The sequence below is a fragment of the Alligator mississippiensis genome, chromosome 6 (genome assembly GCF_030867095.1).
Source record: "Alligator mississippiensis isolate rAllMis1 chromosome 6, rAllMis1, whole genome shotgun sequence".
Taxonomy (NCBI): Eukaryota; Metazoa; Chordata; order Crocodylia; family Alligatoridae; genus Alligator; species Alligator mississippiensis.
The window spans coordinates 95,172,774-95,197,811 of record NC_081829.1 but is presented as its reverse complement, the minus strand read 5'-3'; the positions used below and the strand labels follow the sequence as shown (position 1 = coordinate 95,197,811).

General features: G+C 48.5%; 1 protein-coding gene across 3 annotated transcripts in view; it reads left to right on the top strand.

Moving 5' to 3' along the window:
* Positions 1–25,038, top strand: part of MXI1 (MAX interactor 1, dimerization protein) — a 75,863-nt gene that overhangs the window by 8,290 nt on the left and 42,535 nt on the right. For 2 of the 3 annotated variants that reach the window (XM_059730184.1, XM_006263286.4), the window contains exon 2: positions 8,014–8,137. In XM_059730184.1, coding sequence (XP_059586167.1) covers positions 8,014–8,137 — 124 coding nt within the window. Of the gene's footprint in view, positions 1–7,725; positions 7,826–8,013; positions 8,138–25,038 lie in introns of those variants that run through there. The other variant, XM_014594681.3, reaches the window with a different exon arrangement.

Here is a 25,038-nt window from a genome sequence, read left to right as displayed (position 1 = left end):
AGTAGTTTCTTTAGCACAACCAGCCCTATCTATGGGCCAAGCACACAAAGAGCGAAGTCCACTGCTCTTTTTAGGGATGGAGCAACATTTGTTAAAGACAGCAAGGTGGAAGAAGCACTTTCAAGAACTCCTGACCCAAGATTATGATGTCAAAGACAATGCTATCAAAGCCGTTCAACAGCCCGCTTATTAAGGATTACCTTGTAGATCCACCAGTTTATCAAGAGGCTTTGAGAGCCATTAAGCAGGGGAAGAGCAACAAAGCAAATAGGTCCTGATGGAATACAAGCCAGAATTGATAAGCAAAGTGGAAAAAAGCTTTCTTACTATCTACAAGTTACTATGAACTTCTAGAAAGATGAACAGATTCCTAGGGACTTGAGAGATGCCAGAATCATTACCGTATTTGAGAAAGGAGATGGATCAGATTGCAGCAATTACTGTGATATTGCTCTCCTGTCCATAGCAGGGAAGATCTTTGCCCACTTTCTCCTCAAGAGACTCCCTTTCCTAGCTGAGGGGATTCTACCTGAGTCCTGACGTGGTTTCAGACCGCTCAGAGGTACAACCGATATGATCTCTTTTGCTAGACATTTGCAAGAGAACTGCTGCAAGATCTTTACATGGCCTTCATTGACTTAAGCCTTTGATTCAATCAACATAAAGGTCCTGTGGACGATCCTGATGAGAGTTTGCTACCACAATGTGTTAACGTCATCACATTTCTTTATGATGACATGACAGCAACCGTCCTAAGCAATGTTTTGGAATGGCTCCCTTCATTATTAGGATTAGTGTCAGGCAAGAACGTATGATTGCACCGACCCCCTTTTTCCATTTAGATCGTAGCTATTCTGCATCTCATTGCTGATGGATTTCTATCCAGAGTCGGTACCTGATACCACCTGGAGAGGAATCTCTTTAACATGAACCAGTCCCATTCCAAGTCCAAGATAACCAACACCTCCATTACTGACCTTCAACATGCAAATGATTTTTTTGTGCTTGCCCACTCGATCGAAGAGCTCTAGGTCACTCTTGATTGCTTCTGTGAAGTGCATGAAGTGCTTAGGCTCACTCTCAGCTTCGCAAAAAGCAAGATACTTTACCAACCAACCAGCTGCTCCACACATTACAATTAGAGGGCAATCTTTGGCGAAAGTTGAACATTTGCCCTACCATGGTCGCCACCTTTTCCAAAAAGTAAACATAGCTGATGGTATTCAACACCAGATAAGAACTGCCTGAGCTGCCTTTGGACATCTCTGACATCGTAGCTTCAGTGATCGCGACATCAGAACGCAAAGCAAACTTCTTGTCTCCCAGGCTGATGTCATCCCTACCCTGTATAGGTGTGATGCTTGGATGACGTATCAGAAACACCCAAAAGCTTTGGAACATTTCCATCAGTGAAGTCTTCAGAAAATCCTCCATACTAATTGGAAGGAAAGAAGAATGAGTGCCAGCATTATGGCTCAAGCAAACGCCACCAGCATTGGAGCCACGTTTATACGGCACCAGCTGCATTGGACAGGACGTTTCATAAGGATGCCTGACAGCCGGCTCCCAAAATAGGTCCTAAGCTCCCAACTCACCGATGTTCACCACTCTAGAGTGGGCAAAAAAAGAGATTCAAGGACACGTTGAAAGCCGTTCTGAAGAAATGCAATATTAACATCAAAACCTGGGAGACTCCAGCACTGAATCATCCCCAGTGGTGCTGTGATGTATGTCAAGGAGCAAACTCACCTCTCCATGGGGGCAGCTACACAAGAAAGACCAATGGGAAATGCTGTGACCCAACATCATCAGGATCTGCTCCTTCCTTCCAAGTCTATCAGTCACGTCTGCAGTCAAACATTAAGATCTTGGATTGGCCTCCTCAGACATCTATGGACATGCCAGAGACTTCCCTGTTTGCAGGAAGACTGTCATCCTCGTATCGATGGACTGCTGCCATCACCAAGACAGATAGGGAGAAGATGGTCTCAAGCCCTAGGGTCTCAAGAGGCTCAATTCATTGCTGCTTGCAATGGGCAGAGGTCCTCTCCCAGAAGGTTTTGTGTTAGCACAAAGCATTATTGCCATTGCTGTAACCCAGACCAAATGTATTCTCCTTGATTAAAACAGTAAGGCAGCATTTTGGATGTAAATATTAATTGATTTCTGCACTGCACATTTCTCCTTGGACTTTAAATTGTCGCTAAGGAGGAGGAAAAGGCTATCAGGGAGATTAACAAATCCATTATTGAGGCTAGAAGCGGAGGGCTGTCGAAGTGCCATTTAATAAAACGTAAAAAGCCCCTTTCAAAAGGGCGAAGCAGCACAAGACAATGAAAGTGAATCACAGCTGCCAGAGGAGATGCCAAGCAGCAAGTACTTCTAATCAGAAAGCAGGGCTTGCAGATCCTCCCGAGCCAGTAAATTCAATGATCTCACTGTCCCTCAGAAGAGTTTCCTCTCTCCCCCTCGGCAGCCTCGCACGTGTAGCGCTTGATAACGGGTTTAACGTGACCGTGGATTTTTACTCCATATCGGAGAATGGTAGTGAGCAGCCCTGACCTTCGCCAGGGGGCCTTTTCCTGTCATCCATTTTATGCCCGCGTGTCTCTGGCACACACACATCTGGCATGTCGCAGTCTGACCCTGCCCGTACCACTACTCGAAAAGACAGCCGAAATACTTTCCAAATACCATGGTTTGCCTTCATGCCTCCCAAGTGCTCCTCGTTCAGGGCGGCCTGCGTCTTAGTCTCAAATAGGCCTGCGCCCCGTACAGACCGGCTGTGATATCTCTTGTTATTGTCAACTATTTGCAGAAGCTGTGTTGGCTTGTAAAGTGACACTTTTAATTGTTATAGATTTACACATCACACATATCACGTGTAACAAGAGTTACACGTTTAATTTAACTTTAGAGTTACACTTTTAATTGTCTGTTTCCTTATATTTTTCTGCCTTCCCCACCCCTCTTGCTTTTGTGTCTCAGACTTCAGGAGGTAGAGACAGATGTTTTCACCCACGCGTATCACCAGCCTGTTGGGATCTTGCCATGGGCTCATCTACTTCAGTGGCAACTATTCCCATTTGGGGCCCTCTGAGAAGCCAGTCTTACTGCATGCCGGTAAAGGCCTTGCTCTGTAATCAAGTTAAAAGTGTAGAAGGATTCCTCCATTTGGGTGGAGCCCGAATGGGTTTTGCAGGGATGCAGGCATCCGAGCCAGCTGAGCAGCTTTAAGAAGCACACCTGGAGGTGCTCTGGGGCCATGATGTGCTTTTGAAAGGAGCTCACAGGGAGTAGCTGAAGTGCTGATCAGAAGAGATTTAGGTTGCTAAATCAGTGCAGGGTGATGTAGGGGGAATTCTCCTAGGGGCAGGACAGTTTTACATGGGTATATTTCGCACCGGTTCTGCGTCCTAACATAAGTTACGCCGGGATCTGGAGCAGATCAGTGTGTAGGTATATTGTGATGGCTGTTGATGCCTGTTAAAATGCCTTGTCTGCAGCTGTAAGGGGGAGTAGGTAATAGCCTGTCTGCTTTAAAGAAATGGCTACCTCAGGGTAAGTTGTAGCCACACAACACCCTGCTCAGTGTAACTTAAAACTGATAACATTTTCCCTCTGTCTTTTTAGCAGTAATTCTTCACCAGGTTGGGCATATTTTTGGGTTCAATGTTACAAAAAAGGCATGTCATTTTAGCTCCTAGCATTGAATTCCTATTTGGTCCTATAGCATGAAAAAAAGCAGTTCCTGCAGGAGCACGAGTAGTTTATAGCTGAGTGAGACCTATTAGATCATTGAGGTCATTACCCTGCAAGAGAGGATGTAGCTGATATTAAATTGATCTTACTTTTGAACTAAGCCAAAAAGCCATTTCAGCGTCATTTAACAGTGACATGGGACAGCACTCTGCTCTCTGTCCCCTTTTTAGGTTTTGGAGGACATGCAGGTTTTGCTGAGTACCAGCGAGCAATAATGATGCTCAGAAAGGAGCATCCTCCTTTGTTTGCGAATGCTGATGTGTTGCCAACTCTTGTAATACTTGCTGTTTTTTCTGAAAGTCCTAGCTCTTGGAGTCAGGTGATTTTGGATTATGGATCTCCTGCTTGTAGGGGGAATCTTATAAACATGAACTCCAGAGGCTGAAAAAACAGAAGGCCAATTAAAAAAAAAAAAGTACTATTATTTTTAAACATCTCATTATTTTTAATAATCTCATCATTTTGGAGGTCTAACTTGTGATTATTTTTAATGCATATGGCTGGCAGTACTGAAAGAGAGATGATTATCTGGGTTTGGAAGTCCTTACGCTGAAAGCAGCGTTCACCTGTAAATGTTATTGCACTGCATCACCGAGGATGAGGCAGCCACACATAAATCCTGATCCTTTCCTACACTCACCTCCTGCTTTACTTGTGGCAAGTTAGCGGGGTCTTATGGTTTTTGGGCACTGTGCCTGGAAGTTGGAGGTGAGGGTTGCTCATGCAGTTTTAAAGAATAGGTCAGACAGACACTTGCATAGGATGGGTTAGATAGAGATGATCCTGTCTTGAGCAGGAGGTCGGGCTAGATGATTTGCTGAGGTCCCATGCAGCCCTGCTTTTCTACGATTTTATGATTAATCATGTGAGTTGCTCCAGTGACTGCTTGCATTTGAAACTTTCCACGTCCTTTTCTCAAACAGCAAGCAGTTTTCAATGTGAAAATAGAAACCAGAATGCTTCCTCCCCTGAATTTGTCCTCATTTTCTCACTGATTTCTACAAGCATTGTGGGTCCACCTCTATCTGCCGTACTGCTGGCTGTTCTGTGCAATAGAGCCGCACTTTCTATTTCTGTTATTGAAAATGAAAAGGAAGTATACCTCTGTGTCTAATTAGGAGATGCTTTGGTCTGCTTTTTTAAACTCTTCTTTCTGAAGTGATTTGAGATTTGCAGGTAGAAAAAGTGCCATATATTGCACAGTATTCTTATTTTAGGCCCCTGTTCACCCCCATTGTTTTAAAGCCTGCAGATTTAACGGAGCCCTTCATAAATGGCGAATCAGCAAAACACGAGGAAAGAAAAGTTAAAGAAACTAAAACCTACATTAATTTCAGGCACTCTCTTGTTCGTTGTTGCCAACTCTTGCAGTTTTATTATGAGTCTCATGATGGCTGGTGTTTCATTTAAAGCCCTTGCTACTACAGACAAGTCATTAAATGAGACTCTCAGCTTTCCTTTAAAAAGTGCTTTTTTAGCCTCCTCGTTGAAGAGAGATGCTTGAAAATGTGACCCAAATGGCTCAGAAAGTATGAAAGTAACTCTGATTAAAAAAAAAATGAAAATAAAAAGCCTACAAATTTTTAAGACAATCTTTCAGACTTAAGACATTTGAATATTCGGATTTGGCTATTCGGAACAGATCGTCTCCGTGCCTCATCCTGTGCCTGGGTCAGATATTTTAAAGGCCAGTTTTATGCATGCAGAAGGTTCAAAGCTCTGCATCAGCAACCTATAAAGATGTCAGCAGGATGCTAAGTCCCTCACACTGCCCAGGACAGTTTGTCCTAAAAAGAAAAGATAGGACTAAACTAACTCAAGACCTGGACTAGGAGCAATGGCCTCAAGCTGCAGTAGGGGAAATTTAGAGATTAGATGGTTATCGTTATATTCGAGATAAATGTCGGCATGCAGAAATTAGGAGGAGCTTTCTGACGATGAAGGCGGTCAGGCATTGGAGCAGGCTGCCTAGAGAAGCCGAGGAGTCTCCGTCCTTCATATCTTCCAAGCTCTTGGCAGGGATGAATTAGGACTGATCCCACCTTGATTGGGGGGCCTGGACTAGATGACCCTGCGAGGTCCTTTCCAGCCCTACTTTCCTATGATCCTAAAGGCACTGAATGGTGGGGAATGGCCAGCAGGGCGTAGGTGACAGCGGCCATCTCAACCAGCTGTTCAGTACTCCGGTTGCTTAGCATTTGTGTTGCGCTTCATTTGCGAAGAAACCCCCCAAACTCCTTTAAACATGTAAAATCACAGAGAAGTAAGGCCGGAAAAAACCTCCAGCAGTCATCCAGTCCAACCCACTGCCTGAAGCAGGATCATCCCCCTCCAAACCTTATACATGAAACACTGCATGAGATTAAACCCTCTCCAAACCTTCCCATACACAAAACACTACATGGGATTAAACCCTCTCCAAACCTTCCTATACACTCATCACTACATGAGATTAAACCCTCTCCAAACCTTCCCGTACAGGAAACACTACATGAGATTAAACCTTTTCCAAATCTTCCCATACACGAAACACTATGTGAGATTAAACCCTCTCCAAACCTTCCTGTACATGAAACACTACATGGGATTAAACCCTCTCCAAACCTTCCCGTACAGGAAACACTACATGAGATTAAACCCTCTCCAAACCTTCCCGTACACGAAACACTACATGGGATTAAACCCTCTCCAAACCTTCCTATACACTCATCGCTACATGAGATTAAACCCTCTCCAAACCTTCCCGTACAGGAAACACTACATGAGATTAAACCTTTTCCAAATCTTCCCATACACGAAACACTGTGAGATTAAACCCTCTCCAAACCTTCCTGTACACAAAACACTATATGAGATTAAACCCTCTGCAAACTTTCTTATACAGGAAACACTTCATGAAATTAAACCTCTCCAAACTTTTTTATACATGAAACACTACGTGAGATTAAACCCTCTCCAAACCTTCCTATACAGGAAACACTACGTGGGATTAAACCCTCTCCAAACTTTCTTATACACGAAACACTACATGAGATTAAACCCTCTCCAAACCTTCCCGTACACTACATAACCGTCAGGCCCGACACAACATCGACTGTCGCAGGCGAAACCGGGGAACCACAGCCGCCGTCGTCCTGCTCGTGCGCCAGGTCGTCTACATGTAGACGTTGGGGCTGGAGGGGACGTGGCGAGGCGGTCGGGTCCAGCCCGTCCCGGGGGCGGGAGGCCAGCGGGGGTCGCAGCATCCAGATGTTTCTGGCGGGGGTCCAGAGTCGGCGCCTGGATCACTGCGGGGGCTGGGCCGTAAAGCAGTTAGTCCTTGTGTCCAGTCTGAAACGCAATTCCCGCGCTGTGACCGTGGGCCCTCGTCTTCCCCTGGGGTGCCCCGGCACCCCGGCCCCGATGTACTTAGAGGCGGCCACCGAGTCTCCAGAGGTCCCGAATAAGGGGCCGAAGCAAGGCAACCGACCCCGAACCCGGTGGGGTGGCCCGCCTGGTTGTCCCCCATCCTCTACTGCTACAAAACCAGGCGCCCGCGCGCCCTCTGGTTTTTTTCTCTCGGAGGACGGGTTAGTTTTTCCTCCCCCGGCCAAAAACGGTGGGTTTCGTATCCACACCCCAGCGGAGGGGGCCACAACCCGCACCCTCTGAGGGAGACGTGAAAACCCCCAAACACATAGGAGACCTCCCTTAGGCCCAGCCATCCCGGTGGGGTTTGAATCCCCTCGCTGTTGGCGCGCGAGGCAGGATTTTGCGCCTATTTTACAGACGGGAAAACTGAGGCGCTCCGAGCGTGGGGGGGAGGGGGAGCGGGCAGAGCGCGGGGAGGAGTCACGTGCCCCTAGGGCGCCTTCCCGGCGTGCCCCGCGCGCGCGCGCGGCGGCGGGCGAGGACTCCATTTCCCAGGCGCCCCCGCGGCGCAGGCCCCGCCCCTCCCCGTGGCTGCGGCGGCGGAGGTAAACAAACGGGCGGGCGGGCGGGCGCGGGGTCATGGAGCGGGTGCAGCTCATCAACGTGCAGCGCCTGCTGCAGGCGGCCGAGTACCTGGAGCGCCGCGAGCGAGGTGAGGGGTGCCCCGAGCCCCCCGGGGCTGCCCTGCGGCGGGGGGCGTCCCCAGCCCCCACACGGGGCTCGCCAGGCCCGGGCGGGGGTGGGGTGAGGTGAGGTGGGGTGGGTGCGGGGGGGGGGAGCTGGGTTTCCACCTGTGCCACGCCTCGCGTACTCACCTGTCCGCCTTGTGTTTGTGTGCAGAGTGTGAGCACGGCTACGCCTCCGCCTTCCCCGCGCTCCCCAGCCCCGAGGCCAAGCCGGCGCGCAGGCTGAGCCGGGCCAGGAAGCACAGCAGCGGGGGCAGCACCGCCGGCACGGCCAGCAGGTACGGGGCGCGGGAGAGCGGGCTGCCGAGGGGCGTCCCCTTGCGCTCCCCGCGAAACCGGGACGGGGCGGCGGGTTCGGCGGGCGCGTCCGCGGCAGAGTCGCGACGGTAAAAATGTAAGCGCCGCGGTGCCGGCCCTGCAGTCACAGCTCGCGGGGGCTTTGGGGATCGTGATGTTGACCACGTTTCAGCGAGGGCGCGCGGACACATCTTGTTAAAGGCGTTTGGGATCGTCACGTTCAATAGCACCCGTCCCACAAGTCGCTGCGTTTCAGCGAGGTTCGTAACGTGGAATAGCGTCCGTCCCAGACATGGCTGCGTTTTGGTTAGGGTGCGTGTATACACGTTGTAAAGTCTTCTGGGGTCGTCATGGTGAATACCGTCCATCCCACAAGTTGCCGCGTTGAGGTGAGCGTGCGTGTACACAGCATGTAAAGGCCTTTGGGATCGTCATGTTAAATAGCACCCGTCCCACAAGTCGCTGCGTTTCAGCGAGGTTCATCATGGGAAATAGCATCCATCCCAGAAATGTGCTGCGTTTCAGCGAGGGCGCACGTATACAGCTTGTTAAAGGCCTTTGGGATCGTCATGTTAAACATCAGCCGGAGGAAGGAACAGGTGCCTGCAAAATAGATCTTGTCAAATCAAAGGGAGGATCTTCACTGGCTTTCCTACGTGCTTCGTGAGCTTCCAGGTTTGGGAACCTCAGTCTCTTTCACTCATTCTTGGCTTGTAGAAAGGTGGATTTCAGCCCCTCAACCCCTGCCTTAAGGAGCTCTCTGGTTTGTGACGGCTCGGTGGTGTCAGATCTCCAGTTTGGGAGTTCACCATTTTATAAGAAGGCCGTGTTACCTGCCCAGCCAACCCTTTCAAACCAGGAGAGAGCTGGTGGAGGCCCCACCATTTTGCCTCTAACTATTGCTTTTCTGCTGTGTTCCTGTCTGGCTCTGGTCCCTGAGGAATTGGCCCGTTCTTACTGGTTCCTAATGGCACGAAGAAGCCATGGAAGCATAAATCCCTCTTATTCAAATAGGATGCTTCCGGTTTAGGCAGCTGTTCTTTACACAAAAATCTTCCCTTTTCTTTGGTCAACTTGCATTGTATCTCACTCAAATGATACTGCTTTCCCAAAGCTGTCAGGATGGGGCTGTAGGTAGGGGTGTTTTTGCACGTTCATTTTTCTTTTGCTCCAGTTCTCTGAAGCTACGTGATAAACGTGGCTCTCAGTAGTGTTGGGACGTCTTGATGTGGGGAAGGCCTTCCAATCCGGGCCAAACGGCATCATCAGCGGTTTGCTGTGGGCTGAGGGGGTGGGGGTGCTCTCTGCATCCTGCAGCTCTGCAATGCTTTCTCTGGTGATTTTCAGGGCAGTTCTGCTTGCTTTCAGTTCCCCCTTGATCCCGGACCCAAATCTTATGTAGCTTCTGCCTCTGCTGGGAAGTGATTCTGCAGGACTGGAATCTGTTTTGCCCCGTGTAGGATGCCCTGAAGGCTCACTACTCCTTTTCCCCTGTTCTACCTCTCAAAGGCTCTGGTAATGGTGGCTTGACCATTGGCAAAAGAGGGCTGGAAGCAGAGCCCTCAGCAGACCCACGGTTCCAGTTCCTGCCTTTGCTGAAAAACGAGGCGAGTCAGTCCTGCTCCCCCACAGCTGAGCGCTCAGACTACGCTGCCAGTATGGAGCCCTGAGACGCTTCCTTCGTGTTGTGCTGCTATTAGACCAGCAAGTTAGTTGGCAGGATGTGCACAGTATCTCAAGATCTCCAAGGCCACAAAGAAATAGAGGGGATATTTTGTGGGATTTTTTAATGCCTTCTTTGTGTGCCTGGTATGAAGGACGAAGGCATATGTTTGGCTTTGGCGTTGGCATGAGTTTTGGTACTATTTAAGAGAGCAGCAAACATTGTCAAGAAATGCCTTGTGTGGTGTATTCCTAGTGATCACTACCGGGTGAAACTGGGCAAAACTGGGTCTGGCTGGCTGCATGTTGCAGACCTTACGCAGCAAAGAGAGAACGAATGTTGCTCAGCTCAGATCATAGGAGCCTGGGCTGTGGTAAGAAATCACTGGCATTTCCTGCAACCGTAGTGTGCAGGGTAGTGACAGCTGTGAAGTCCCAGGTGACCCCTGATTGCTGCAGTCTGTTTTGTGTGACTTTTGTAGCATTAGGCCTTTTAAAAATAGGTTTAAATTAGTCTCTTTTTGACAGAAATCAAATTCTCCTTCACGTAGGAACTGTATTTCTAGATGGGGCATCTGAATGAGCTTTAATGTTCAAAATGTGGTTTTGCTTAGGGAGTGAAAACCAAAGTTTCTGCTTGTGTTTTTTAAGACATCCAGTTTTACCTTGATGTGTAGCCTCTTCAACAGTAACAAAGATGTGGGGCAGCCTGCGTTCGAGTGCAGGGATGAACTTGGCAATATTCAGCATGATGGACTGATGTTTCTCTCAAGCAGATCTAACAAAACACAGTTGCCTTCTTTGTTTTTCCTTAGTTGGTGTGTTTTAAATGAACCAAATGTCCTCATTTTAAATCCATCTTGGGCTAGGTGGCTAACACTTCTATAAAGCCTAGAGGTTCTTGTTTTCATTAAAGAGGAAAAAATGGAAATAGATTTTTACGCGCTTCAGTCTGAGCATTTTCCTAAATCTGCAGCTTGGATGTTGCAGCTGTTTTGTCCCGATTTGCTCCCTTGCACGGTCACCCAGGCGCTTCGGAGCAGTAGAGAGCCTGTCCTTTTACATGTGTAAAAAGAAAAAAAAAAAAAAAAAGACTCCTCCACTACCCTCTGAACAGTGCTGTGTATAGAGAGATCTCTCTCTAGATATCTATATGCATGTGTATGTACATGTACTTACATAACTATGCAAGCTTTTCCAAAGACTGTGAGATTTATTCTTTTCTGTTCATACCCCAAATAGGAGTGCAGTCATCTGAAAAAAGCAGCATCTGGGTTTTTTGTTTGTTTGTTTGTTTTTTGTCTGTTTTTTCCTTTACTCACTTGATGTGGCTTTAAGTAGGGCATTTTGGTTCAGGATGTCTTCTCCCTTCTCAGCTTTGGCCTGATCTTGCAGTTGGCAGAGCACACCAGCTTGCTGTGTCCGTGGGGCAGTCCCTTGGAAGCCAGAGTCGCCGGTGGGTTTAGAGCCCGTGTCTTTTTTGCACGAGTGTTTTCAAGGCCTTCCATGGCTGGCGTTGCATACCAAGGTCACGGTCCTGCAGCCACGGCACCCGATTCAGTCCATGGCCAGTTCTGTGGAAGCCAACAAGACTGCACGTGTGCTCGGTGCTCGAGCAGCTGTGTAAGTGCAGGATGAGGGCCAGCATGGCTGGTAACAAGGGAGGCGGCAGAGTACAAAATGCCTTAATGTTTAAGTAGATCAAAGGAATAAGTTAAATCCCTAACATCATTTGATGTTTGGTTTTTTTTTAAACAGATTTAACAAGTCTAGGATGATTTCCAATCCTCTGAGATGAAAATGAGTTGCTCTGTGTTGTTTATTTGCTGTGTGCGAGGGAGCAGCCATTTGAGGGACAGTGCTTGACTTGTGAGAGGAGAATAAAACATACGGAGCGGGGTTATGCTTTGATCAATAGATTCGCGGCCCTTTGTCTGACCGGGAGATGCTTCTGTGAACCTTCTTGCTATCGGTGGAAATGAATAGTCCCCGTTATTTGACAGTTGTTGAACTGAGGAGTGTCCTGATTTTGTTTATGAATTCTGAATAATGGTATAGGAAGACTTTAATCCATTTAAAATGCTACATGAGCAGGAAATACAGTAATCAGCATGGATACTAACTGATACGTTTTCCCCCCAAAATACAATCAGTTTAACGAAGTTAAGATTTGTAAGAGAATCAGAAATTCAGTTATAATATTAGCTCATCATTTGCATTTGTAAAACTCCCAGGCATGCAGCAAAGCCCGTGTGATCTCAGAAACATTTGGGGGCTGATCCTGGGAAGTGCCATGCATCATTTGATGGGTGCTGGGAGCTCTCGGCTCCCAATGAAGGCATGTGGTACCGTGGGTGATCAACACCCTGAAGGCCAAGTACATGGAGCATCTTCCCACCACTCTCAAGAGTTGGGATTGATTGAATTATGGCTCCTTCTCTTTGTTCTGTTCTCTTCACCCCGTCTCTGCTGCTGAGCACAGAGGCAGGTTTTTCAAGCCCTTGCAGTGGGCTTAGGTATTTCAAAGATCTGAGACTGGCAGCGTGGTGTTCAAATATCCATCTGCATTGGAGCTTTTAAAAATCTGACTGTCTGTGTCCCTTCTTCTGTGGCTTTCATCCCTACCAAACCTTTTCTTCTCTCCATTTAACAGTCCTTTCCCACCTGTGTTTTGTACCCCAGTTTGCAGTGTTGTTGCTCACACTTCTAATGTCCATTCTCAGGTTGTCTGCTGCTGCTTTTCTGCAGCTGTGGTGCCCAACTCTCATGCCCTCTTAAAGCTCCTTTGGGAAGGGAGAAGAGATGCTGCTTCTTCCAGGACTCGAGAGTTCAGTGTTTAAATGAGTTTGTACATGGTGTCCTGACTGCCTGGGGAGAGGGGCAGGCAGGGACTACCTGCCCAGGGAACCGCCACTGCCTCAGGGAACAGCTTTACATGCCACAGGTTCCCAGACGCTGGCATTGAAGATAAGAAGGTGTGACTTGTCTAGCCACAAGCAAACCTTGAGCTGTCTGGTGCTGAAGTAAGCCAGATTTGACACCGTATGGGGTGACTTCACCATGTAGCCAGGATGAGTAGAGGGCCAATTTTAGCCTCCAGTAGGCCAAGCGATTCATACTCTAGATGCTACTTAGTTGGTTGGTAGGGTTGGAGCTTCTCCTGGTCTTTAACATATTTTCCCTTGCAGCATCCTGGGGAGGCGGAGAGGTGAAAATAACCTGTTATCTCAACAGACAAGGATATATGAGGTTATGGAGGGAGGCAACAGTTGTTTCAGTGTAGAATGATACTTGTATAAGTTGTTGTGGTGTAACTGTTCCTATAAGTGTAGCAAAACCCTTGTCAGGTTAACACTTCTGTTCAGGGTTAATGTCACTCTGGTTCAGTGGCCTTGTCGCTGAAGGAGCACATAGAGGTGACAGCTGATGGCTGCTCATGGGGCCAGTCCTTCCCCCACCCGCTTCTGAAGCATCAAAAAGTGATGTCTGTCTTTATTGCTGTGAATTGAACGGGTAGCAGGGGGTGCCACGAGAATCTGATCCCGGGTCTCAAGTCCCACATCGACACCCTGACCACTACACTTTGTGCTTGGGTCATAACTTGACTTCAGCCATTTTCTTTTCCCATTATTACACAATGCTTACCCCACCTCCCCCCCCCACCACTCCTGCTTCTCTTCCTCTTTAAAACAGTCTTTCTTACTTTTACCCTTGCTCTTTGTTCTTCCCCAGTCTCCTGCCCTCCTCCACTACAGTGGACTTCAGGCACAGGGGGGGCTAAGTGACTTGGCCAAGGTCATGCAGGGAGCCAGTGGTGGAGGAAAATGACTTATCTGCTGGGAATGCTCCCCCACTTCCTTTTAGTTGGTCTAATAAACATACCAGATTTACCCAAAAGTCTTTGTCTCCCACTTCTCTGCACCTAACACCCACCCCTGTTTTGTTCAGGTCCCTCCTCTCAGTGCAAGAAGTGCCTTCATCCCGAAGTCTCCATCCTGCTTCCAGACCTACATGTTACTTGTTTTGAGGTCTGATTCTGATGCATGTGCACGCGCTCACTATCGTTCTCCAGAAACAGCAAAAAGTGCGAGCTTCCACTCGGGAGTAAGGGGCCTTGACTCGAGCCCTGACCCCCTTTGTCTTTTCCCTCTCTAGGGTGCAGGTTACCCAACACTGGGAGGGTGTTTAAATAATTCGGCCTTGCAAGACCAAATAGTCCTTGCTACAAGTAATATGTTGCTGTTGTTATCGGCAGTACTGTAGCACCTTTGGGACTCCAGCATGTTGTACAGACACGTGCGCGGTGCTGTCAGGCTGTTTTGCTTGTGACCCAGTTTGATGCTCTTTAGTTTTGATGATGTAATGAGCAGATCCAAGACGGCTGGAGGCTGGGCTTGGTGACTCAAATGGCTTCTTTCCGTTCCATGATCCACTGTCAAAGGAGGAATCCACTGCTGTTCCTTTGGTTTTGAGACCTTCACAGTGTCCCCTTAATGTCCAGATGGACTATATCCTGCTTCGCTGGGGGTAAGAGGGCATCTATGCGATCACATTAACATGCAGCCTTTGGGAGGACTGAGGAAGAAGATCATTTATCAGATGGAGGCAGGACAAACTGTGAGGGGAGATGGTTTTCCTTATTTAAGACGGTGCGAGGGCATTATGAACAAAAGAGAACATGGCCAAATGCTAATGGGCACGTTTCTTTAAGAAATGTCAGTGAAGTTTTAAATATTCTGATGTGAAAAGAGACTGCTGGTTTCCCCCTCCCTCCATTCCTTGTGTCCCTAAACACCTTGCCTCAAATTCTGCCTTCATCAAGAAGAGGCGAGCATGTAAGCGCTCAGTGCCAGAGCTGAATTCATTCTCAGCTGGATTATCTGCATGTTAGTACAGGAGCGTGGGTGTCGTCTGGAAGTAGTTTCTGGTTTGATTGCACCCGCATTGGGTCATACCTGTAACAGAGTATAGAGGCAGTATAGAGAGAGCCCTGGACAGCAGGGAAACTGCTATGCACACAGTGGGCCAGATTCTCCCGTGCTGTAATTCCATCGGCTTCAACAGTCGGGGATGGATTTGGTCAATAGAGGAGTAGAGGACCAGATCCGGGTGTCTTTTGGAAATTGGTCTCCAAGACCTCATCCACACGTGCAAGAAAAGACAAGGAAGCCATGTGCCATGCTGGAGCATCTGGAACCAGCGACATGAGTTGTGGCTTTCCTCATCTCTACTTGTGATTTTGCATCTGTGACTGGCAGTGGAAAAAATTCCCAGTTTACGGGTTTTCAAACTGTCTGTTGCAAACAGCTTGGAGGGCACCATGCTGTGATACCACGATTGCCACGGTAAGAGGAGAAATCAAGAACATTAGGAGGGTCCCAGCTAAAGTCAGTCAAGAGTGTAAGTCATGGCACAGAATTAAAAAAAAAAAAAAAGGCCTGGCTTTAGCAGGTCTTCGGTGTGCAGCTCCTGTTGCCCCTTGTCACCTTGCTTATTTTACAACCCTTCATGTGGGAGAAGCCCACAGAGCTAGAAATAATGCTCTCCAGGTAGTGCTTTATTTATTATTAACATGGCCCATACAGCCCTGTACTATGGGTGAGCTGTGCAGTAACGCAGCAGGGATGGAGTTTACTCTGAGCCTAGTTTTCATTTATAGCAAGATACTTTAGTGGTTGTAAATGTAATTTAAGGCCCCTTTACACTGCTAGAGCTATGGGGGAGGGCTTGATGTAAATGAGAATCAGGCTGATATGCTGCATGGATATAACTTATTTATTATCATTACTGCGGTATCTTCTGCCTGTAAATTATTCTTCTCCATGGCTTGAGGTCCATCAGCCCACAACAACCTCCTGCGCACTGATTAATTATAGGAAATCCTTTTGGAGCTGTTGTCAAAGTGATGTGAGCAGGTCTCCTTTTTTTGCAGTCGTACCATTGCTAGGTGGGCTCGGGTATACTCCGCTCCGTTTTGTCTGGCCCTTTCCAGGATAAGAGGTGTGTAGTGGAACCACTGGTGCCTGATCTACTCTTACCGTGGTGAGGGTGTTTCTGCGCTGGAGCAATGAAAGGAAACCTCAGCAAGCATCCCTGGCTTTTTGAAGTATGTATAGAAGACGCCCCAGCTATTTGGGAGCTGTAGAATGACGAGGCTGGCTATTAGTGCCTCATCATCTGTCTTATTTTGATTCCTCTAATAAGTGACCTGGTGTACAGTACACAGTGGATTCCCGGGTTTAATTAGTATGCTGCCTTCATCAAACTTTTTGTCTCGCCTTCCTTTTACCTTTGCTGTGTCTGCTCCTCTCTGGAAGGCTTCGTCCACCGTTCACAAGCTTGTGTTTGCTCACAGTCCTGCTGCCTTTACCCCTCTGCCTCCGCAGAGACATTGCCACCTGTAGCACTGGCTAACCTGGCACCCTGCCTCTTCTCCTGGTAGGAGGCTGCGAAGGAGAAGCAGTTGTGCTTGTTCTAACCCCGGGTCTTGGTTGAGCTTTAAGATGTATTCTTCGCTGTGGCCTGAGCATCCCGGCCCCCTTTGCATGTCACCCTGCTGAGTTAATTGCCTTCCTTTTTGGAGTTACTACAACTGCATTGTCTCCCAGGTCTTTTGGGCAGTCTGAATTCAAAGCCTGGCTTCTGTTTGTCTCCCTTGGGGAGAACTGACTCCCAGTTCCCTCCCTGTTGGATCCCACAAAGATCTGATCTGTTTTTTGTCTACTCTTTTGGGTTCTCATGTTCGAAGCCTGTAGGTCTCCAGGGCTGTGCACTTGGCTGGCCTTTGCCTGGCGCTTGTATTTATGTGATGCTATCCCCTTGATCATTTTGAAGGGAACAGTCCTGCATTTTCCACCCCTCTGGATATTTTCCCATCTCTCATTTCTGTGCTGTCTACTCCACTTCCCTTCTCTGATCCTAATTTGATTTCATAGACTTTCATTTCAGTGATTTAAGGCAGTTGTTTATACCTTGCTTCCTTCCTAAGGAACCAGCATGTGCACTGAGCAGCTCTTTCCTCTGAGCTGAACAAGAGCTGTAGGCCAAATCCTTCCCTCTGTTATGCTACCATAGCTGAGGGAGGAGGCGTCTCAGTCCAGGGGATAATTGAGAATACACTATTGAACTTTGTTTCTCAGACTCATGAGGTCTGAGAGAGACCCCCATCTGCTGGAACAGACTGTCATTGTTTAATATCTTCATTAATGGCATGGGTGATGGGATTGAGTGCATACTTAGCAAATTTATGGATGACACCAAGTTGGGTGGGGTTGCAGATACTCTGGAGAGCAGGGCTAGGATCCAGAATGACATGGATCAACTGGAAAAATAGTTTGCAAGCAACCAGATGAGATTCAGCCAGGACAAGTGCACTTGGGACAGAATTAATTGCATGCACAAGTACCAACTGGGGAATGATTGCCTAGGCTGCAGTATTGCAGAGAAGGACCTGGGGGATACAGTGGACCATAAGGTAAAGATGAGCTAACAGTGTGCTCAAGTTGCATAAAAAACCAACAGCATACTGGGTTTCTTTCACAGGAGTGGCACCTGCAAGTACTCAGCACTGGTGAGGCCTCACCTGGAGCACTGTGTCCAGTTCTGGCCCCACACTTCAAGAAGGATGTGGACAGACTGGAAAGAGGCCAGCACAAAAGAACAAAAATAATTAGGGGTCTGGGAAGCAAGGCTTATGAGGAAAGTGTGAAAGAACTAGGGTTATTTATTCTGGAGAAGGAGAGACTGAGGGAGGATTTGGTAAGTCTTTAAATGGTAATATAGAGAGGATGGAGATGGACTTTTCTCCGTGGCTTTAAGTGACAAGACTATGAGCAACAGCTGCAGCAGGGGAAATTTAGGTTGGAGGTGAGGACAAACTGTTTGGCTCTGAAGGTGATCAGGCATTGGTACTGGCTACCAAGAGAAGTTGTGGACTATCCATCCTCGGAAATTTTCAAGAGCAGGTTGAACAGATGTTTGGATGGGATGGTTTGGTCAAGAGTTGATCCTGCCTTGAGCAGAAGACTGGACAAGATGACCTCGTGAGGTCCCTTCCAGTCCTGCTTTCCTATGATCCGATGGGGCACAGGCGTGGAAGTCAGGGGACTTGGGATCTGTTCCGGGTTTGGGCCCGTCTTGCGAACTGAGGCAACTCTGAGACTCAGTTCCCTCGAGTGTAAAGTGAAGAGAAATGATCACCTCCTTCCTTTGTTAAGGCTTTTCGATCTAGAGTTGGCAAATGCTACATAACAGCCACATTGATGGAGTAAGAGAGGAAGCTGGCAAGCCTGAGCAGTAGAGAAAGCCCAGCCACAACTGCTGGTTTTCAAGCCCAGTTAGTTTCAGCACAATGGCCCTTGGAAACCAATAGCTCCGTCTTCCTGATGCGACTCAAGCGAACTCGCAGCCCTTTGGGGGAGGCTCCGCGGGGCAGGAGCAGTCCGCTCTGGTCTCTGCCAGCTGCATTTCCTCAAAACAGAGTTGTGCCTTTCACTGGATGTTGCTGAGGCTGTGACCATCTTCCAGAAAAAACAATGCTGCAGTGTGTGAGAGCCGTAGAGAACTAGGGCTGGAAGGGACTTCCAGAAGCTGTCTAGTCCAACCACCTGCCTGATGGGGGATCGTGCCTACCCAAACCATCCTATACGATCCAGAATCTAAACTCTACAGTCAGACTTGACCCCACGTGGACCCTGGCTGTGGTCCCAGCAGGAGCGTGGGCACCCCGCAGTCAAAGTCCTCGAGGCCAACACGCAGCGCCTCCAGGAGGGCTTAAAAACACCTTGCCACGTGTAGCAGGAAGGAGAGGAGGTACAACCAGCAAAGCCCAGAAGCATGGGAAAATGCATAGAAAAAAATAGGCATAGCTACATCTGGATCATCCCTGACGAGCAAGGAAGCGAGGTGCAGGATGCAGGGCACAGGACTGGGACTTGAGACCTCTGGAGTCCACTCTCGACTGTCGCACGCTGTGTCGAGGTGTCGGGCAGGTTAGAGGGCTCTGCAGGTTATACCATCCCTACGAGAGGAATCCCAAAGCACAAATGCTCCATTTTAATAAGCACTTAAGCTCCTAAGTCTTATTGAAAGCCTATGGAAGGTAGGCTTCTAGACCAGTGCTGTGCTTTATCCACTGATTATATCCTCCTTCCTGAACAGCCTCAATGGCTGTGCTTTGGAAGTGCAGTGCTCAGTCTGAGACCCTGATCCCGAGGTCCTCGCTGGGAGGAGGACAGGCACTCGCTTGACTTTGACTTCCAGTGTGTTCAGATGTGCAACGGGGGGGGGACAGAAAAACAATGATTTTGTTTGCATGAATAATGATATATAATTGAATTATTTGATTTTCAGTGTGGCAGGTCCCTTATTTCTGCAAAACCTCCAGCTTGCTTGTCTGTTTGCATTCACTTGATTTGTCCAGGAGGCTTTGACTCAGTCCTGGATCATAAGATGCTAAGATATTTAGCATCTACCTTTTTGGGTTTTGGGCACCTACCGTGCAGGTGGCGTGAAGCCGTTCTGTCCGTCCACGTGCCAGTAGAATCCCTCCCAGCTGGCATGCAGAAGGGGTCTCCGAGGACTTCGACATCTCCGTTCCCTGTCGGGGATTTTCATGCAGGTATGAAGAAGCTGCTTCCTATGTTATAGGGCTGAGATGCTCAGCCTGTGGCCTGCAGGACTCCCTGAGGGTCAGGGAATTGGTAGTGGGGAGCAGTGGCAGTTAACGCTGCCACCCCTCCATGCTGCCGAATTCCCACGCCTCATGTGGTGGGACCCTCGCCCCACACACCGTCATATCAGGGCTGGGCCATACCCCCTCCCCCTGTGCAGCCAGGTTGGGGCCAGGCCACATCCCCTCCTCCTGTGCAGCTGGTTCAGGGCTGGTCCATGCCCCCTTCTCCCTCCCTTCCCCCCACCTTAAGGTCCTGGCCATACCCCCTCCCTCCCACCCAGGCAGGTTGGGGCTGGGCCATGCCCCCTTCTTCCTGGGAGCTGGGCTACACCCCCTCCTTATGTGGTGGGGGGGGGTGCTGGATCACAGCTGAGACATGCTCTTCCCTTCCCTCCTCCTCCTCCCCCCCCAGGTTGGGGCTAAGCCAAGCCCCCCACTCTGTGCTGGGCTTGATTGGGGCCAGCTGCTCCCCATCCCACTCTGCATAGCCAGACGGGGTCCTGCTTTGCCTGCCCTGGGCACTGGGTTTGGTCCACTGGTTGGATCCAGTCCACAGAGGGATCAGGCACTGCCCATCCAGCCCGCTGGATGAAAAGTTTGAGCACCACTGTTGTAGGTCTGCAAAGCTCCTCAACCTGTGGGACAGGCAAGCTGGTAAGGTTCAGCAGAGTCGCTTTAAAAATACGAAACCCACTGCAGTTCCACCCCCAAGGCAGGGAGAAGTTGAGACAAGCTTCTGGGAGCGAGATGATGGGAAAGAGAGATGTGATGAGGAACGACAGTAGAGGAGGGAACTGGGACTGGCCAGGCAGAGTGTGGAGACAGGACTGGGCTAGGGGAGGAGAGTGATGACGACGATGGGGTCAGAGACGGGCTGAGCAAAGGGGCTAATATTGTACAGGGAAGGAGAGATGGGGACTGGGACATGGAGACTAGGGCTGCCTGGAAAACGGATGGGGACGGGTTACGTGAAAATGGGAGGCAGCCTCTGGGTACCAGCTTGTGGGTCTGCTTTCCTGAAGCTGGGCACATGCAGTCGTTGGGAGCTGTACTTTGAACGTACGAATGCGAAGTACTCTGGAAAAGAAGGTCTCCGCAGCTTCCAACAGGATACCTGCTGTTTATTGGGAAATCTAGATCTCGCTCTGCTTTCTTCTACAGTAGAGGTTCCCAAACTTTTTCTTATTGCATACTCCCTTCCAGATTTACCAGCTGTCCGCACACCCCTATCAGCATTCAGTTTATATTTTCAGCCCTTAATTTTCATTCTAATTGGCACTTAAATCCACCTTTACGTTATTTCTCCCCCGTGCCCCCCAGAGATGTCTGGTGTACAGGGGTACGCGTACCACAGCATGGGAACCCCTGCTTTACGTAAAATGGGGAGCTGTGAGGATAAACTTGTTTTGATTTGGGAAGCACTTGGTTTTTGCCCTCAGTGAGCATTGTAGAAAAGCCTGGGAGAAAACGAATTCTGTGTTCAGAGCAGGGTTTGGCATGAGGCCACACAGGCCAGCGAGGAGAAAACCAGATATTGAATAGCTGCTCATTCGGCGGGCACCATTCCCTGTGGCCATCAGGGCAGTTCTGCCCAACAGGTTGGTGATCAGAGGTGGCTGGAGAGTGCCTGCGTCCCAGCACTGTCCGGGGGAGGAGGCATTGAGGATCTGACCATGCAGGAGGAGGGCACACCAGCTGTGGACCCCTGCAGGGGAATCCTCATTGTGTCCTAATTAAGGGTGTACTCTGGCTCCCAGATAAAATGCTTGCAAGTGGTGGCGTGGAGGGATGCAGATGCCCCCCAGCCCTGTCTTCCAGCCTTCTCAGACTCCATGGGAGATCTGTGGTGTATAACACAGGACAGTAGCACTGTTCATAGCCTTCCCCACCTCCCTGGCAAATTGACTGCATGACTCTGGGCTATTCTCTGCTCGGACACCCCCTTCACCACCTGTGGGTAGTGCACTGTGCCCTATCTAACGGGGTTTTATCCGTAGAATAATATTACTTGGCTTTTATCTCTCGATTCTTCTCTGGTGCCTCGTGCCATAGTGTCCGAGTGCAGTGTTGGATCGTTTATTATCAGGAGAGGACATGTGCTTGGGGTTTTCATTTTCCTATTCAAAGTCCGCAATGCGTTGGGCAGCTTGCCACCCCTCCAATCTTCCCTCTTGGGTCCGAGCATCCGATGGTGCTGTTATTTCACCCCTTGCCCTCTGAGTGGAAGGGTGACTTGGTGGCTAGGGTGCTGGTTTGGGACTGCAGAGGCCTTGCTTCAGCACAGATTCCCTGGGTGGCATTGGGAACAGTCACTTAGTCTCCTTGTGTCTTGGTTTCTCCCCTGTCTGAGCAGGGATAGCACTGGCTTCTCTCCCAGCGGTGCTGTGAGCACATATCTTCTGCGGTGCTTGGGTACCCTGGTGAGGGTCGATAGCTGAGGCAAGTGAGTTTTCCAAAGATGAATGAACAGTCATGGATGCCAGCGGCTGTGTCCCCTTCTCTGCTGAGTGGGGCATACAACTCCCTGAGCTGCCTTTGAATCCCAGCGTTGAACTCTCCCAGGTTGGTGGAAAGATTTGGGATTTCATGCACAGGTTGTGCTTTTACTACTTGTATTATGATGGTCTTGGAGGCATCTGCCAAGATGCGGGAGGTGCAAGATGCTGTGCAGATGCTTTATAGCAGGGACCATCTTACAAGGGGGCTATAGCCCCCAGGATAAGGTACAGAAAGCAAATGCAGGTAGAAAGTGGGATGTCAGACAGGAGTAACAGAGGCAAGCCTCATCCCAAACCTTTCTGTTGACGTGCTTTGCATCAGGCCCACGGCTCGTAGACTGGGTGTTTGTCTGTGTCTTTGGAGTGTGGTGGCACTCCAGCTTCCTTCGGCATGTGATTAGCACCTACATGCACAGGTTTGGGGTCAGCTTATTTAGAGAGAGAGCTGCTCAGCATCTCTACTTCCTTTCTACCTCCTCATTATCAGTTGGCAATTTCCAGCAGAGGTCAGTTGTGAGGAGGGAGTTGGAAATGACTTTTGAATTTGTTCAAGGAGAGGCTGATGCACGTTGAAGGGGTGGAAGAAAGCATCAAGGCATTTGTTGGAGGACGTGATGGAAGGTTAGAGTTGAGGACTGGCATCGGAGAGAATAGTAGCGGGCGCCAAATTGGAAAGGGCCGTGAAGCCAAGAACAAGCAGCTGATATTTGATGTGGCAGAAAAGAGGGGTCAGTGGAGGGACATGAAGGGGTTGGGGCAACCTGACCAGGCTGAGAGGGCATGGCCAAGGTGAGGAGACGTTGGAACGGTCTGCGTGTGCAGTAGAACTTCCCAACGTGCTCTCCTCTTTCAGGGTAGCTTTATTAATGGGAATGATGTCTGGGCTAGTTGTATACAGTGTTCGTTATAGACCTTAGCATTGGAAGAGGGGCGGGTGGATAGCTTTTGTATTTGGTTTGAGGGACAAGAACAGTCTTGGATCTGTGTTTGTATGGTATCGAGAGCAACGGGTCCTGATCCTGGAGCTCAGAGCAGAGCTTTGTATGGGGTGAAATGGTGGCACAGAAACCTTTACACTAGGGAGGGAGTCCCCTGGCCTCCAACTGCACTAGCTCGAAGGTCCATATGTACAATGATTCAAAGCCCTAAACTCACCCATTGCCATTCCAGTCTGTAGCCAGTATTGCAGCCCCATAGTCTACCTGCAGTGCTGTCTCGACCTACCCTAACCTTGTTTTCTTCACTGCATATACTCACCTACTCCATCTCTACGTGAAGGGTGAATCTTTGCCCTGAAGCACCCGAGTTTTGCATTGAATTTTTGGTCTAGACTCTGCTGGGATCACAGGTGTTATATAATTTTCACTCCTTTGTGGGCGGAGGTGGAGGTTAAAACATCCTGTTGATTTATAAAGAATACAGCATGTATTTTCCCAGCTGTCGCCTGCTGTATGTTGGAAGGCAGTGAGGTATTCATGAAATTGTTGGTTTAGAGAGAATAAATTGGCCCTGACCATTGACTTGTTTTGATGCAACTTTCACGTGCCGTGGTTCAACATATTTTATTTAAATTGAGCTAAACTGAGGAAAAAAATGATAGCTCATAAGGAGAATTCTCCGCAACTTGTTCTAAGTTTATTAGAACAGGCTTGAAGTAAAGTTACGTATTGGAGCATAGCGGCTAACTTGCAAACAGGGGAGGAATTGGCTAGTAAGTGATAGTGGTCAATAGTCATTGTTTCCAAAATTTGGCAAATCATGTCCTATTGTTATTTTGCAAGCTTTGCTAGACTCCCGTGTTGGCAAAGGCATTGGGAAGCCGTTATTCCAGCCCGTCCCTTTCTAGCTTCATCCTGGTAACAGAGCCGGTGGGGAATTGGCTGACTGCTCTCTTTTTTTTGTCAAATTGTTTCTTGAACATCTTATGCGGGAAACTTCTAGTTCTCTCTGCATGAGCCCGGCCAGACCATCTGAAGTAGGGTCCTTCCTTCCCCTTCTTTAAAGACTTGAGTCAGATTTAAAGGGGCATTGCCAATTAGATTGATTCTGCATAATGACCAGTGTATTGAATCCCTTTTCTGCCATGACCATATATAGCTGTATATATATATTTCTATAGCATATCTTTCTATAGCACATTTTGACTTTTTAAAACTATAATGCATTTTCCTGTTCCCTTGCTGATGTTTAGAAGGAAGTTTGGGAACAGGGGATTTGGGATAGCCAAATAAAAAAAAATCAAGACAAATATGCTGGGGACTTCTTGTCTCGATAGGAATTTGTCTGTACCTGCTGGCCCCTGCTGCTGGTGGCAGATGTCCTTGTGCTTAGCCTGGGTGGCGGCATGCATGTGGACTCCCTTAGTTCAGTTCCTGACCGTGATGCGACTGCTTGTTAACAATAGCAAGGCCGACTCTACACGTGGCGCTGACAAGCGTGCAAAGTGACACGCGCACGCAACCCAGAGAAACGCACCTTGCCTATGTAGTCGTAGCACAGTACCTCGAAGGTGGCTTGTAACTGTAGATACAAAATGTTCAGGTTATCAAGCGGCCAACGTCTCTTTTTATATAATGCAATAATAATTTTGTTGTTTGATCAGAAGGGTATTCTGTAATTCTGAATATTTGCCTTTAGTTTGATAATCTTATAGCCTGACTTCTTGTCCTGGTTGCTAGCTGATGATTAGAGAGAATCATAGAAAAGTAGGGCTGGAAGGGACCTCGGTAGGTCATTTAGTCCAACCCTGATCAAGGCAGGATCATCCCTATCTAAATCATCCTATCCAAGTGTATGTCCAACCTTCAGAAAAGTGCACAAACAATCCTTTTGCACAGCTACCAGGTAGTGTCCCCAATTATCCCCTAATTTGCCACAGATAAAGCAGGACAAAGGCATTGCCCACGTTTGGCTACTGCAAGGACAGAGTAATTTTGTTAAAATACATTTGAGAGATCGTCATCAGAGAAATAAAGATTTTTGTTTTAAATATCATTCAATTGTCAGTTTAGACCCAATATTTATGTTTTGGGGGCTGTATTTGCAGAAT